We start from the raw sequence: 16,111 nt of genomic DNA, 5'->3' as shown, positions 1-16,111 counted from the left end.
AACGAAAAGATAGCTCATTTAAAAAAAATAAAAAAAAGTTTAAGTTTCAAATGGTGGCCTTGCTCTGTTAGGGTTAGGGTGTAATGTGCGTTTGTGACTCTCCTATTCGAACTCGTTCATCAAAATGAATGAATCTTTTCCAGAGTCAACTCGTTCATTACGTTCGTTGAATTAACCAAATGACACAAAAAAGATTCGTTCATTTTGATGAACGAGTTCGAACAGGAGAGTCACGAACGCGCATCACAGAACAGAGCAAGGTGACCATTTGAGCTTATAAAACGTAAAATTTGTTATTTATTTATTAAATGAGCGATCGTTTTGCTTGATAAGACCCGTATTCATTGTCCGGAATCATTTAAAGCCCTTTGAACAGTTTGCAGTTTGCACTGAAAGTGTCTTTTGGACCTTGAACCGTTTGGTTCCCATTGAAGTCCATTATTTGGAGAAAAATCCTGGAATATTTTCATCAAAAACCTTAATTTCTTTTTTGACTGAAGAAAGAGAGACATGGATTTCTTGGATGACATGGGGGTGAGTAAATGATCAGCGAAGGTGTTTTTTTTAAAGTGAACTACTCCTTTAAGAGTCAGAATGTAAACTATTCCTTTGGATTTTGAGGATTGCTGAGAAAAATGTATCCACTCAAACATTTTGGGGATTTTAAGATTGATATATTTGAAATGCATATAAAATTTCCATCCATTAGATGACACTTTTAACACAAATACTAACAGACTAATAAACTTCATGTGATGCATATGTCCGACTTACATAAATAAAACAGGTATGATGAATATAAAATTGCAGTTTCTTGTTAACTCTTTGCATATATTTTATTTTATTTAAAAAATCATATTTTTTAAATACATAAAGTGCCTAGAATCAGCATAAATCTGCTAATTGTGAAAACAATTAAATGTTTTCAGTTAAAAGGTACAGTATGTGCATGGTTAAAATCTGGTGGTAATATATAAGATTGCCAATTGTGTATTTAAAACACATTCAGTTATTACAGAAATATTACCCTTTTCTTACCTTTTTCATTTGTATGTCTCACAAAATTTCATCACATTAAGTTTATTAACGTTAAAACTGTTTAATCCAAATGGGTGGGCATATTACATGCATTTCAAATACATAAATCTTCAACTTAGGCCCTTTTTTTTAGAGTGGCGGATGATAAAGCAAGCAAAAAAAATCTAATAGACTTGCATTGAATGAGGGACCTGGGCCATATCTAATGACCAAACATTGTTAGCAACCATCGCAAAACCCCTAGCAACCACCTATTACAGACTACCGCATAGCAACACAGTAAGATGCACTTTGAAAACATTCAAACGATAATGATAGACTGGAACACAGAGTCTGTCTTTAAAAGGTCTTTTTAAATATTTTTGTGCGGTAGCTTCAAAACACTGAGCCTGTCTGTCACGTTACACACCACAAGGCTTGCAGGGTATCACATATCCCCCGCAGAGAACACAGAATTCTGTGGCCTAATTTTGGGCCACTGTAATTTATTCTGACACATGCTTGCCAAGGTATGTGGCCGATGGTAGCACCAAGGAAAGTACAACTGAGTAGACAGAGCAAGTGCCAGGGACTTTGTGTGACACCTTCCTTTAGCAGCCCAGACCAGCAGATGCATTCTGGGGCTTAAATAGAAAAGGACCCTCAACAGTAGTGACCCTAGGCAGAAATGTTATGTAATATCCCAGGCCATTCTAAATGTAACTAATACATACTATCTGGGCGGTGGCAATGAAATTACCTTACAGTATGCCTCATGAAGTGAGTCATTACAGAAAAGGGATATCCCAAGAAACAATGAGTTTTCTGACACCTGGCCGTTGAAACACATTATATTATATAATTATTTGCACAGTTTGTTGATAAAAATCTCTTCTTCAGTGAACTATAGTCTGTATAAACCACTTGTCTGGAGTAAATGTTTATACTTTTGAATATAATTCACACAGCTCCTTTTGAGCGCCTTGCACAGACAGTGAGGGGAGAGAGGGAACCCTGTGGTAAATACATTTAGCTCATTATTGTGGCATGTAACTAGATAGACAGATAGATAGACAGACAGACAGATAGATAGACAGACAGATAGATAGATAGACAGACAGACAGATAGATAGATAGATAGATAGACAGACAGACAGAGAGACAGACAGACAGACAGACAGACAGAACTATATAACTGTTATGAAAATGTCTGGCAAACTTATAGGAACATCTGAAGGACATGGCAGCACCGTAATAAAGAATACCAGAGCTCATCCACAAGATGTAACTGGATAAAGTCACTATCACTCCGATTACAACAGCTATGTGGGCAGGGCCATGGACAACATACAAAAATATCCACAGTTTCCATGTTTGTCTTACTCTGTTAAAAAAAGTTTTTGGGTGCAACATCAAAACAAGAGCTGTGTCTGAAACCGCTCACTCGTTCACTCATTCACTAATCCCTATATAGTGTATGGCATTTGAGTGCACTATATCTGCAAGGAGTGAACGAGATGAAGTGAGTGAATTCGGACGCTGACGTTTACACTGTGCGTCGGAGAGTTGGAGCTGTCGCAGAAAAGGCTTCGTCACGCGTACTGATAAAACTCCTTTTATCTTACATTACCTACTTTATAAAATAATATTAACAACAATAACAATCATAATGACTTTATTTTGTAATTATACCTCCGTGCCAGCTTTGTAATTGTACATTAACTCTCACGTTCACAGATGATGTGTCGTCGAGCGCCCTCCGTCGACCGTTATTATGTTCAAAACGACGATTAACGGATATTTTTCAAATCCTCCACTGGATGTAATGTAATCTCTGGTTTAAACTTGCTCGCGCCGAACTTACATGCGCGCTCAGTTCTCTCCGCATTGGATTGTGGGAAATAGGGCTTCAGCGAGTGTACATCGAATGTACACTCGAATTCAGAGAGGATTGTGGGTAAAAGTAGTGAATGAATGTAGGGAATGATGTCGTTCACTCAGAATTCGGACACCACTACAAAATGGCCGACACCCGATATAGTGCACTATTTAGTGGATAGGGAGCGATTTCAGACACAGCTAAGGTGTTGAAAAGCACATTTCCATGGTGACAATTTAACAACACTGCTTACAAGGAATACAGTTAGTATATATATATATATATATATAGACATATATATATGTGTATACATGTATGTATATAGACCTCCACCAATCTCCTGTGGTCACAGATAGCCTTGGGAACATGAGAATACTGGAATATAAAACAAGACTGACATGGTCAGCTCAAGTTTCGATGGAGAGTCGCAAGTTTTGGAAAAGATCCCAAAGGTTGTTCTAAGTTCTTTCACAGCCCAAGAACAAGGAGGCACAGAATGCACATGCAAGACCCTGATAAACACATAACAGGTGTGAATATATAAGGTTTAGCCTAAAATATGCATTAGCAATAGCAACTGTATTAGTAAATGATTCTTTTCCGATTCATTCCCAATGTCTGCAGCCTTTCTCACTTGGGGACAGACAGCAAGGCTATTTTTATAAACTGTGAGCCCATGAAGATTCAGTGAAAGAGTTGACAGTGTTGTTGATGACTTGTCATGCACTAAACAGGTGCAGTGGAGCGAAGCATAAAGCAGAGGGAACATTTACTGTACACACTGAACTCATGACTCAGTCTAAACATGCTAAAGCAATCCAGATTGAGCATCATGTGGTATATCATGCAGTGTGAAAATGCGTCATGTTTCATCTATGTTAATATGGCCTTGTTGTAAATTAGGGGTGTTGAGAGGGCGAGAGAGAGATCGAATACTTATAATGGAGTACGATAGGATAGAAGGATATAGATACAGATAGATGAATGTAGTATGACTCAAGTGTTAAAAATGAGGATGTCCAGTAATTTCCATCTAGCACTAGTTTCAATTCAACACTCAATCGAAAGAATGCTTGGACAGATAATAAAAGAAATCCAACAGCTCCCGGACATGAGCCTTCCCACTCAACAGAGAAAGCCTTATTCTCGAGAATAATCACAAGAATTCTTGATTCCAAACACCACAATTCAGCTCTGACAAGTCTACACCATCAGTTCATTCTCCTGCCTAAAATGGGAGACAATTCGCCAAATATTCCTGCAAAATCTTGTAGTGTGATCTCAGTGAGACTGAATTAGAACATGTGTTAATTAGTGTTTATATCAAATAAACAAATCATCTAATTCTTGCAATATTTTTCAGATGATGTTATGATTTAGTTATTGCTTTGACATGACTACTAAAACTAAGGTCTGACTCCAGAATCACACAGAGATTCCTGACTTAGTTTTGTGTTGCTTGACCCCTAGACTGAAGGTATGCGTTCACCTTGAGAACTTCACGTTTGTTTCCAAATGCAATGGCTTCATTTTTGTCTGTTTAACTGCCAGGCAAACTACAAGTCTGATGCTTTCAGTTTGGTCTACTGCCGAGGTTGCTGTGGCCACTGACCGTGTACGAGGTTTCTTTGACAACAGTGGATAAGCTGGAAGCGTTAATAAGTTCATACATCAGGAAATGGTTGGGAGTTCCACGCTGCCTCAGCAGAGTGGGACTTTATAGTAAAGTAATATTGCAGCTCCCAGTCTCTGCTTTAACCGAGGAGTTTAAGTGTGCCAAGGTCAGATTGGAAATGACCTTAGTAGAGTCACGCAACAAATGTGTAAGGGAGCCAGCACCTGTGTTAAAAACTGGTAGAAAGTGGTCAGCAACGAAATCTGTGGTAGAGGCAAAGAATGCCCTTCAAATTGGTGATATCGTGGGACAGGTACAGCATGGAAGAGGGGGTTTTGGCCCAGCTCAAAGGAGGAAGCTGGTAGTCAACGCTGGTATAAAGGCCATTTCCCAGGCCAAGCAGGGAGAGTGGATGAGATGGGAGAGTGTGGAACAACGCTTGATGGGCTGGCAAGATCTTTGGTCAATGGAAGAGAGTAGGATCAGTTTCCTTATTAGGTCGACATATGATGTTCTCCCATCACCGCAGAACCTAAACCTCTGGGTAGGAGAGGATCCCTCTTGTCCTTTGTGTTCATTACCTGCACATTAAAGCACATTCTGACAGGATGTAAGGTGGCTCTTAGCCAAGGTCAGTTTACTTGGCGCCATGACCAAGTACTGTGATGTTTGGCTTCATCATCGGAATTGCAAGCGTGACATGACCAATAAGCTGCCATCTGTTCTGGCAAAACATTACACGCAGAAGACAATATTCCTCCACCCAGGCGAGCAACCCCCAAGAAAAGGTGTCTCGCCCAGGACAACTGGAAGCTGCAAGGGACTGGAAAATGTTGACTGTTCTTGATCAACGGCTTATTTTTCCACCTGAGATTGCCACCACCAACCTACGACCAGATAATGTTTTCTGGTCTGGATCAGCACGTATTGTTCAACTGATATTGTTAACAGTGCCATGGTATGCGGTAGATGAGGCATTGGAGAGGTAGAAACTGCGGGATGCTCACAGGCCACTGAAGCAGAACAGCGAGGATGGAGAGTCCAGGTTTATCCAGTGGAAGTGCGTTGTCGAGGATTTGTGGCACAATCTACAACCCGGCTCCTCAGAGACGTCGGATTCAGTGGCCAAGAGTTGCGTCGCACAGTGAAGAACTTATCTGAAGCAGCAGAGAGGAGCAGCAACTGGCTGTGTACACGCCGCCACGCTACGGTTTCGGAGAATTCTTGAAAAACTCAAATTGTTTGATGGTTTATTTGTATAGATTGCATAGTAACTACAGTTATTACGTTCCTGTGTATATTGCGTGAATGAGGGTAGGTAGTATGCCTTGCCAGAACCGTTGCCACTGAACCTGCTTCAACGAAAGACAGTGGGGCTTGACAGCCTTAGTCAAACGGGTTGGCGCGTATGGTTGAGTTGCGGAGAGATTGTGAGATTGTGGTTAGGTCACATGTGAACTACGAGGAAGGAGCAACCTCAGCAGCAGCAGGGATGTAAAGGCCAATTTATACTTCCGCGTCAAGGGTACGCCGTAGTGTACGGCGTAGGCTATGCACGTAGGCGATGCCATCGTGAGCATTTATACTTCTGCGTTTAGGTCTTGGTTGCTCTGCAGTACTGCTCCTAAACGCTAGTTGGCGGCGGAGGGTTTTAATGTTCCACTGTGTTTAGATTCCTCGCGGCTAGGTTACTACAAGCAAAGGCGACTGAAAGAGAGCGGATCATGTTGGAGTTGGAGCTTATTGAGGTGGACAAACAGTTAATTTTAGTGAAATTACTAAAACAAAAAGCAGGAAATGAGCGAAGACGTCGGAGGAGATGGTACATGCGGAAATGCGCAGGAGGAAATGCGATGCTACGAAGCCGACCAATCACAGATCTTGCGGTCCGCGTCGTTGCGATGTGTAGTTAAATTTTTGAGGAGGTGCGCGTCAGGCTACGGCAAAAGGCCAATTTATACTTCTGCGTCGAGGGTACGCCGTTGTGAACGGCGTTGGCTACGCACGTAGGCGACGCCTTTGTGAGCATTTATACTTCTGCGTTCAGGTCTTGGTTGCTCTGCAGTACTGCTCCGAAACGCTAGTTGGCGGCGGAGGGTTTTAATGTTCCACTGTTTACATTCCCCGAGTTGCGGCTAGGTTATTACAAGCCTAAAAGAGAGCGGATCATGTTGGAGTTGGAGCTTATTGAGGAGGAAAAACAGTTAATTTTAGCGAAATTACTAAAACTGAAAGGCAGAAATGAGAGAAGACGTCGGAGGAGATGGTACGTGTGTAAATGCGTGAGAAGGCACGTGCGGAAATGTGTAGGAGGAAATGCGATGCTACCAAGCCGACCAATCACAGATCTTGCGGTCCGCGTCGCCGATGTGTAGTTACATTTTTGAGGAGGTGCGCGTCAGGCTACGCCGTACCTACTGCGCGCACCCTACGCAGAAGTATAAATTGGCCTAAAGGGTACACAGTATGGTACGCGTCTGCGCACCCTACGCAGAAGTATAAATTGGCCTTAAAGGTCAGTAAGCTGGGCTGAGTTGAGTGGGGGACTCTGGGACGCCAGAGTCACTGTCGAGCCCTCTTGAGGTGTCGTGGGTTAGTTGACGAAACTCTGAGGATGGAAGGTGCCCACTTGAAGACCCTGGAGATGTCCCCTACTCGGCTCAATCCAGACGGTTGTCATGTTGGTCCACTGACTAGGGACACCACACTGTAGTTGCAGTCGTCATGTGTGCTGACGCGCCAACCGCCAAGTACACTGCAGCCGTTAACACCGGACAGAAGGAGATTTACATCACCATATGGAAAGAAGCGTAAATTGAAGGAGAAGCATAGTTTACTGTAAAGCTACGTCTTAGTTTGTGCTTATCTTGGCGAAAGCTGAGTATAAATCAGCAGCATGAAGTTTTAACATCTATTCCCATGTAATGGAAATCATCTTATTAAGGAAAATGTAATTCTTTAGTAAATGGCATACATGCATGACAAAAACAAATGGAGATCACGTAGGGACCCCCTCTCAGAGCGGCATGACCCACAGGGAATGCCACTATTGAGGACTGTTAACCCAGCAACGGCATTGTTACAACACAGCTGTTAGAAAACCAGCTTGACCACGAGAGACAGCGATAACAGAAAGGAATGTACATTTCATGTGATGTATAGTAAAATTTTCTCTGTTTGTATTAACATGGCATTTCACATGTTTTGTCAGGTAGGGTCTTGTCTCAGGACTTCTATGAAACTGGCTGAGCAGGTTTATTCTTTTACAAAATGCAAATTAATGAAAAGTAAAACATCTACAATATGCCACCTTAAATATATTTGACCTGAAATGCTGTTTCCACTTTTTTTTTTTTAATAATAAATAATTTTAGTTTGCTTATTCCTAACTTTTTCCATTCATATATTTTGTCTCTTACACAAACATGAACACATTCTAACATGCTAATACATGCACATCTCTTCCACACACTACATCAGGCATAGATTCCTCAGTGTACAAGTTGTTCACTAGAGGAATAGTTTAGGGTTTCAGAAGGGTGTCTTGGGTGGGGATTGCCGGTCCCTAACTTTAGCCTTGAGTTTAAAAATAACCTCTCATCACATGAAATCAATAATAGCACTTAGATATAACGGAGTGCGTGTTTGCGAAGTCATGCCCTTCTGGGATTATCACACTACTTGGCAAGTGTAAGTGACACCATCACTCTCACCTGGATATGAGGAAAATCCTGCACCACGGTAAAACGGAAACAAGTTGCTCACAACATGGTGGCGACTACTTTACCAGTTACCTATATTCTGGGTTCTCACTTGTAATATGTTGCAGAAAATAATTGTCCATTTTTTTTTGTCTATTTTTTTTCCCACAGAATAAATCAGAACAAAATTTCCATCAGCCTGATTCCAATTCATTTCACTGCCCCAGTGTGCAGATTTCGAGCAGAGATGGCGACAAAGAGGAAAAACACCACACTGCAACTTTAACCAAATATTCTAAAGCGTGTATTATTCTAAGTTAATGTTAGTTTCTACCTAATACAGGTAGAACTAATACATTACTAATACATTATTTTCAATATTAATAGAGGTATCTATCAATGTTAATTGGGTCTGAGCTAACAAGCACTAACAATGAACAGTTGCATTCAACATTGACACATTAACTAAGATTGAAAGGTGCTGCTTTCAGCACTGTTGGCATGACGCTCTGCCAATCTTTTTGAAGGATATGAGCAAAGTGTTGTATAATATTATTTAGCCTATAGCCTAATGTCAAAAGGCTGTGTCACGTGACGTATCAGCGAAGATCATTATCCTCTTCTCAGAGAGTAACTGAACACCAGCAAGTACATGTTGCTCTAGAAAGCAAAAGGCTGAAGGAGCATTTCTCGGCACTGCTGGCATGAGGATGTGTACCATCAGATTCATGGCTGATGAAAGCAATGTAGTCATCAGTTCAATTAAAGTATAATATGATTGTTGTTTAAACATTCAAATAGTTCCAATGACATAACTTTCTATAAGAATAAGCATTATATTTATGTGCTTTATTGTACAGAGGGAGACACAATCAAATAAACATTGTTTGATTTTTTCCATCAAGTAGGCAGGGTAAAAGGCGTACAATTGAAAGTCACATCTGTGCGTAGCCTATATTTTTCTAAAACTTTGGCATTCAAATAAGTTATTCTATTAGGGGTTTAAATGCAATACATAACATAAAAACACGATGAAATGTATGTGCATATAACCCATACAACAGCCAATTTCACTTGTAAAGCAAGGTAATATACTGCCATCTAGCGTTCCGATATAGGCCTACAACACGTTATTTGAATACACTATTAAAATGTGGCCATACGAACAGCGAGATGTTTCTTTAAAACGAGTAAGAGACCCCACATTCATTAAATTATTTAATATTTTTAACAAACAATGTTCGACAGTGCATCGTCACTTACTGCAGAATTGAAACTAGACCGTCTTCAACAAATGTCATTTTCACCACATCTCAAAACACAATGGCGAAAATATTGGTGGTGGAAATTACATTTTTTTTAAAATTTTATATTTAGTTGGCCCATTCGTTTCTTGCTAATGCTAATTTTATAGCTAGCATTCTTAATCCGCAAAAATAAACAATATTTTCACACATTATGCAAACTGAAAGGCAATCTTTATTCGAAATGACGTACGAAACAAATATTCTGTTCACAAGTAATATATAGCCTACCTACCTTTATATTGAATTTTCTTGAATGGTTGGGGTCTTACATAACATATTTGTAAATTAGATGATATCATACCAATGTTTTTGACGCCGGGTAGTGAAGGCCAGACGATTAGTAGGTTGCAATGGTGGGTGTTATATGGAGAATTGGTGACAAAATATGGCACAATGTCAATGATAGCCTATACGACATTCAGTTTCCAAAGGAGAGAATTTGAAGCGGTTCTATAAATAACATCACCAAAGTCAATAATTGGAAGGATATCTCCGGTAGGCTGCGTCCTTAACGACACGTGTACTTCAGTACTTCAGTAGAAAATGTGGTCATTACGAATTCAGAGCCATATGCAGCTTCCGGAGTTACTGAATATTATTTTAAAAAGCTTTCAAAACATAGGCCTAGTTATTTGAAGAGTTCAGATGCAAAAGCCTCTAAGTGCCATTTGAAATTTTCTTCTAAAATGATCATTTTTATCAAGCTTATATATTTAAGTTCAGTAATTTCACTTAAAAGACAATGAAGATTACCTATGAATTGCCATTTAAATGAAATTACTGAACTTAAATATACAAGCTTGATAAAAATGATCATGCTAGAAGAAAATTTCAAATGGCACTTAGAGGCTTTTGCATCTGAACTCTTCGTTTGTAGCCTATACACGTAGCCTACTTTTAAGACACCACTCCCTCCTCTATGGTCTGCGAGTTTAAAAGAAAGTGTGTGCGCGTGGCCGCGCCTCTCGGCGCGCGCTCAAATGCGCACTGAAATAGCGGAGTGCGCGCTCTCCCAAACATCACTAAGATTGCAGCGGAGATGCTTGGATGTTGCATTCTATCATACAACACAAATAAATCAGACTACCTTCCACGTACCGACGCCTTAATGACTGTTTGATACTTTTAAAATATGATATCCATGGAAACGCTCAAGTGACTTTGGCAAACCCGGTATCCTTTGGAAGTTTTAAATCATCAATAGCTACTCGTTGGACACGCCACAAAAAACTCGACATGAATGTTTCACACGGACTACTGAACCGGACGATCTCTACAGCGAAGCATCCTTTGGAAAGCGTCCGAGGATGCTGCAACTTCTCGGTGATCACCACCAGCGACGGGTTGGGTTCACCGATTCAGGACGAGCGCGATCAGTTCATCATGCGTTTGGTGCAGATAGCCGTTCTCTGTGTGCTGTCACTGACTGTCATTTTCGGCATCTTTTTCTTAGGGTGCAATCTACTCATCAAGTCCGAGAGTATGATCAACCTGCTGGTGGAGGACAGAAGACCTTCCAAAGACGCGGAAATTATTATGATTGCTGCATGAGTGGAATAGACTGTGTCGTGAATCACCACTTAACTGGCACAAACTGGTCATCTTTAATGAAAGACAGACACCTGTTGGTATGATTTCCGTGCCAGTGCTGAACTAAATGGATTTTTTTTATAAAGGCCATTTCATCTTGGATCAGAACCTTTGACATTGACTTTTTTTTTGGTCAAACATGTGTTGTGTTAAATTTTTGTCTAGATATTCATTCAAAACACATCACCTGAAACAACAAGACCAGACAAAGATAACCAAATCCATTAATCCGGGCATGACAATTTCAATGTTTTGTATCTGAATTATGTGACTCATAATTTGCATATATTGATTCAATAGAAATAATTCGATATTTTTGAATGGGTTAAAAAAAGATCATTGTGTGAACTTGCATGGGGAAAAAATGGATTGAGATGAAATTAAACACGAATTTCATTCTGCATTCTAAAACATTATTTTAGTTTCTAAAGGTGGAATTTTTCGAATAGAACCTTTTATTCTGTCGAATCAGAACAACAATCCAGTTAACAAATTATATAACATATGTTTATCATGTTGAGCTGTCATCACGTTTCTGGTTTTTGAGAAATACAAGATTGATTTAATTATATAACAGATAATATATTCAGCCTTTCTGCTGGTCTGCTGAAGAGGTCCAACCATAAAGTGTCTCCAGCAGAGAAAGAATGTGAATCAAGTTCTATGAAAAAAGAAATTAGGAAAATGAATTAAAGAATGAAAATGAATTGCCGGTAAAAGAAAGATGAGACTATAAATGAGTTAACATACGATGGAGGCCCGTTATTCCATCTATTCCTTTTGCCGTAGCTTGTAGCTGCATTACACCACCGTTTGGTGCATTTAATACATTTCTTAGTAGCTGTGTAAAGCAATTTGTGTCCTCCCAATATGTGCATGGGCCCTAAAACCTCTCAGCATTGTAAAATAGTGCAGCATAATTCAGTCTCCATGTAATTTGTAAGGGAAGACAATTTATTTTCTTTCAAATTAACAGCTAATGTTCTTGGTTACTGCATGATTCTATTTTAAAAACAGATATTGACATTTTAAAATGTACCAATAATGTTTTACACTAAAAAGAGAATGGTTCAAAATATCAGCTTTTTACCAGCTGCCTTTCCACAACAGTTTTAGCCTAAATATAACAAGAGGAACATTTTATTTTTAAGACGGTATTTACAGTGCACCCCAAACATTAAAAGAATGATGTATAATGATGATTCTATACATTATGTAATTTAGCCTGGGCTCTCAGTGTGCAAATCACATTAACAAACTGAAAAAACAGCATCCTTGTTTTATTTGCATAAATATCATTGTATATTGGTGTTTTTAAAACAAAACCTTAAAGTAGCATTACGGAAATGTTGCATAATTCTCTAAAAATCAATTCGGTAAAACCCTGTCCTCTTTACACTCACTGCTCTAAAAAAGCATGACATCATTACAACATGGCCAAAGCCATTCAATGCAATACATGGGACAGCTCAGAACATGCCAAAGATGTTATAAAGTCACTGCCTTAAAACAGATGGTGCTGAAATACAGTATGCATTGGAGGACAAGGGGCCATAATCCAAATTAAAGATTAAGGCTGTGTGCTATATCACTGACCCCAATCCTAGGACATTCAGCTCATAAGACCCCATCCGGACATATGTAACCGATCGCTGCTGATTATTTTAATCTCAGTGCTTTTAATGAAGCTTGTAATGCATCACTATACCATTTACATGTTGGATCTAAAATACCATAAAGAACATTATTCAAGTTTATTCCATTTTTCATTCATAAACAAGCCATGACGAGGCCCAGGCCGTATCTATTTGAAAATAAATTATTCCTTTGTTTACTTTTATAAACAACATTTATAACGTTTTAAAAAAAATCAGTTTCAAATGAAGGAATTTTCTATTCATCAAAATGTCCTGAAAAAAAAAAAAAATCTCAGATTCCACCCAAATATTAGGCCGAACAAATGAAATAAAAACTAACACTTGTAACAACCGAGGTTTGCAGCAAAGCATTTGTGAAGCCACAACACACACAACCTTGAGGCGGATGGGCTACAACAGCAGAAGACCCCACCGGGTACCACTCATCTCCACTACAAATAGAAAAAAGAGGCTACAATTTGTAAGAGCTCACCAAAATTGGACAGTTGAAGACTGGAAAAATGTTGCCTCGTCTGACGAGTCTCGATTTCTTTTAAGTCATTCAGATGGTCGAATCAGAATTTGGCGTAAACAGAATGAGAACATGGACCCATCATGCCTTGTTACCACTGTCCAGGCTGGTGGTGTTGGTGTAATGGTGTGGGGGATGTTTTCTACGGTCTACCTGAGCATTGTTTCTGACCATGTCCATCCCTTTATGGTCACCATGTACCCATCCTCTGATGGATACATCCAGCAGGATAATGCACCATGTCACAAAGCTTGAATCATTTCAAACTGGTTTCTTGAACATGACAATGAGTTCACTGAATCAATGCCACGTAGAATTAAGGCAGTTCTGAGTGCGAAAGGGGGTCAAACATATTAGTATTGTGTTCCTAATAATCCTTAGGTGAGTGTGTGTGTGTGTAATGTATATATATATATATATATATATATATACACACACACACACACACACACACACACACACATCAACCCGATCTCACAGCAATTCGTATGAATTTTACAAGGTGGCTAATTCGTACGAATTCATACGACCTCACTCATACAAATTCATACATATTTTACGAGTTGCCAAATTCATATGAATTCGTAAGAATGGCCTACCCCTAAACCCCGCCCCTAAACCTACCCATCACATGGGTTTAGACAAATCGTACGAATTCGTATGAGTGAGGTTGTATGAATTAGTACGAATTAGCCACTTTTGGCAATCCCGGTAGTAGCCCCTTTTCTCACGAATTGGTCGTGAGATAGCGTAGATAGATTTTTATATATATATATATATATATATATATATATAAAGAGAGAGAGAGCCTTAATCTCTAATTTAGATTATTGCCCTTTGTCCTCCAATGCAGAGTATAAGAAGAAAACTAGAGAAGCATGACCTTCAAGTTGTGACATCTTGCGAAATGTCACTTGACCAAAATTAACATAAAAGGTCAACACGAATATGCTCAAATTCATTTGAATATATCTGTGGTGTAATGAAGAAATGTTTTTGGACTGATATGACCAAACTATAACTTTTTGGACCCATGGATCAGCGGTAAGTCTGGTGCAAAAAAAAGCCAATGAGCAGAATAACGCATCTATGGTCAAACAGCATTGCTGTTGCAGGAAGTGGAAAGAAAATCATGAATTCTTTAAAAGTATCAAGCCATTTTAGCAAAGATGGTGACTTTCCTGCAGGACAGCCATCCCAAAGTATACATCCAAATGACTTAAGTTTGCTTCAGGGATCAGCCGTAGAATGCTCTTGAGTAGCTATACAGTCTTCAGATTTTCATTTTATTGAAAATAGCAGTAGTAACATGACTACCAAAGATGATCAGTTTTCTGGAAGCTTTTCCAAGTGAACAGGCAGCAGTTATAGGTTATAAAGGCCTTGAAGACCCTGGAGCTCAAGCAGGAACCGAGAACATTACCTATAACACCCGATGTACTTGTTACATCATAAGAAGAATGGCATCTATGCTATGTTAGGCTCTCTGTTTATCCCGAAGTTTACTGTAGTAAGCCGGATCCGGGCCGTATCCATACCATGCGGAGGACTTGCGCCAGACGAGATCACAACGCATCCCTGAAGTGTCAGCAGAGATTGTGTCAACTAGACTTTCCCCTGTGAAGGCCTCAGACACGACAGCCAGTGGCACTGATCATCAACAAACCCGTCTCCATACCGACGAGACGACTCCGATCTTCAACCAGATGGAACTGGATATTCTGAATGTTCTGATCCAATCTGACTTCTAAGCTGTAATGCCACCTGAATCACAATCATACACTATTCGTTCATCAACTGAGCCTGGTTTCTCCCAAGGTTTTTTTCTCCATTCTGTCACCTGATTGAGTTTTAGTTCCTTGCCATCATCGCCTTTGGCTTTTGACTTGCTAAGTTGAGGACACTTAATATTCAACAATATTATTGATCTTGACTGAACGGAGCTTGACGATGACAGCACTGTTTTCTCCAGAGTGGCTATATACACACTAAAACAAAAATGAACCATCACTGAACTTACTTTAAGTTGGACTATGGCGCTACAAACTTTGTTGCACTATTTTCCTGTTATCACTGTTACGGTGCTTTGATTGAAACAATCAGTATTGTAAAAAGTGCTATATAAAGAAAGGTGACAAAAGATTCTGCACAAAATGTGACTTTTGGGGGTTGAATAATTTTGAACATGTTTAGAGTCGGGTTCTCATGAATTTTCCTCAGAGCGGCGCTGAATGATTGATGCTGTGATTGCTTTATATTTCTTCAGCCCTTCTTTAAAGATAAAGGGAGAGCGAGTGCAAGCATGGATGAAAGGAATGGAAGAAAAGGTCACTCCCGGTGGAAGTGGCTGTCAGACAGCGGTACGGTCCTGAGAAGTGACGTGGCATTACGAACTGACAGAGCTATAGAAAGGCTATGGAACAGGGGAAATGTCAGAGTATAAAAGAAGGGAAAAAACATGAGGTCTCTACAATAAAATGTTAGCGTTAAAAAAAGGGACTAGGTGGGTTGCAACCACCTTAACTGTTACGCAACAAGGGATTGCGTAAAACTTGAGGAGTTTTTTTTGTGATTCTGAAGTAGTACACAGAAAGTCACTGTTTGCCACCAAAACCTCACTGAGAAAAACAAGTTCCCCTAAACTACTTTGGGGTGAATCCAAAACCATTCACCATTTATGAAATATCTTCTTTTTAGATCATATCTGACAGCTTTAACTCTGAAAAGTAATCAGTATTTTCAATTTTAGTTGACAGATGTTATACAAAATCAAGGGTCTGCTGAAAAGCCACAAGGGACAAGGTCTAAAAAAAGCTTCTCTGCAGACTAACTG

The 16,111-nt window shown here is 39.6% G+C and overlaps 2 protein-coding genes across 3 annotated transcripts in view; one reads left to right on the top strand and one right to left on the bottom strand.

Moving 5' to 3' along the window:
- gtsf1 (gametocyte specific factor 1) overlaps positions 1 to 16,111 on the bottom strand; it is a 45,317-nt gene that overhangs the window by 18,980 nt on the left and 10,226 nt on the right. Inside the window, exon 8 of one of the 2 annotated variants that reach the window (XM_089124129.1) lies at positions 11,560 to 11,770. The exons of the other annotated variant lie outside the window; for it this stretch is intronic. Within the exon in view, the coding sequence (XP_088980255.1) occupies positions 11,769 to 11,770 (2 nt within the window). The 3' untranslated portion in view covers positions 11,560 to 11,768. Of the gene's footprint in view, positions 1 to 11,559; positions 11,771 to 16,111 lie in introns of those variants that run through there. 2 annotated transcript variants of the gene reach the window in all.
- On the top strand, positions 10,644 to 11,164 carry rprm3 (reprimo, TP53 dependent G2 arrest mediator homolog 3). Its single transcript, XM_039652198.2, has one exon. It carries the CDS (start codon positions 10,756 to 10,758, stop codon positions 11,068 to 11,070), a length of 315 nt encoding a protein of 104 aa, XP_039508132.2. The 5' UTR covers positions 10,644 to 10,755; the 3' UTR covers positions 11,071 to 11,164.

This window comes from Pimephales promelas, chromosome 20, assembly GCF_988280905.1.
Source record: "Pimephales promelas chromosome 20, fPimPro1.hap1.1, whole genome shotgun sequence".
Classification (NCBI taxonomy): domain Eukaryota; kingdom Metazoa; phylum Chordata; class Actinopteri; order Cypriniformes; family Leuciscidae; genus Pimephales; species Pimephales promelas.
This window is presented reverse-complemented; position numbering and strand designations above follow the sequence as displayed.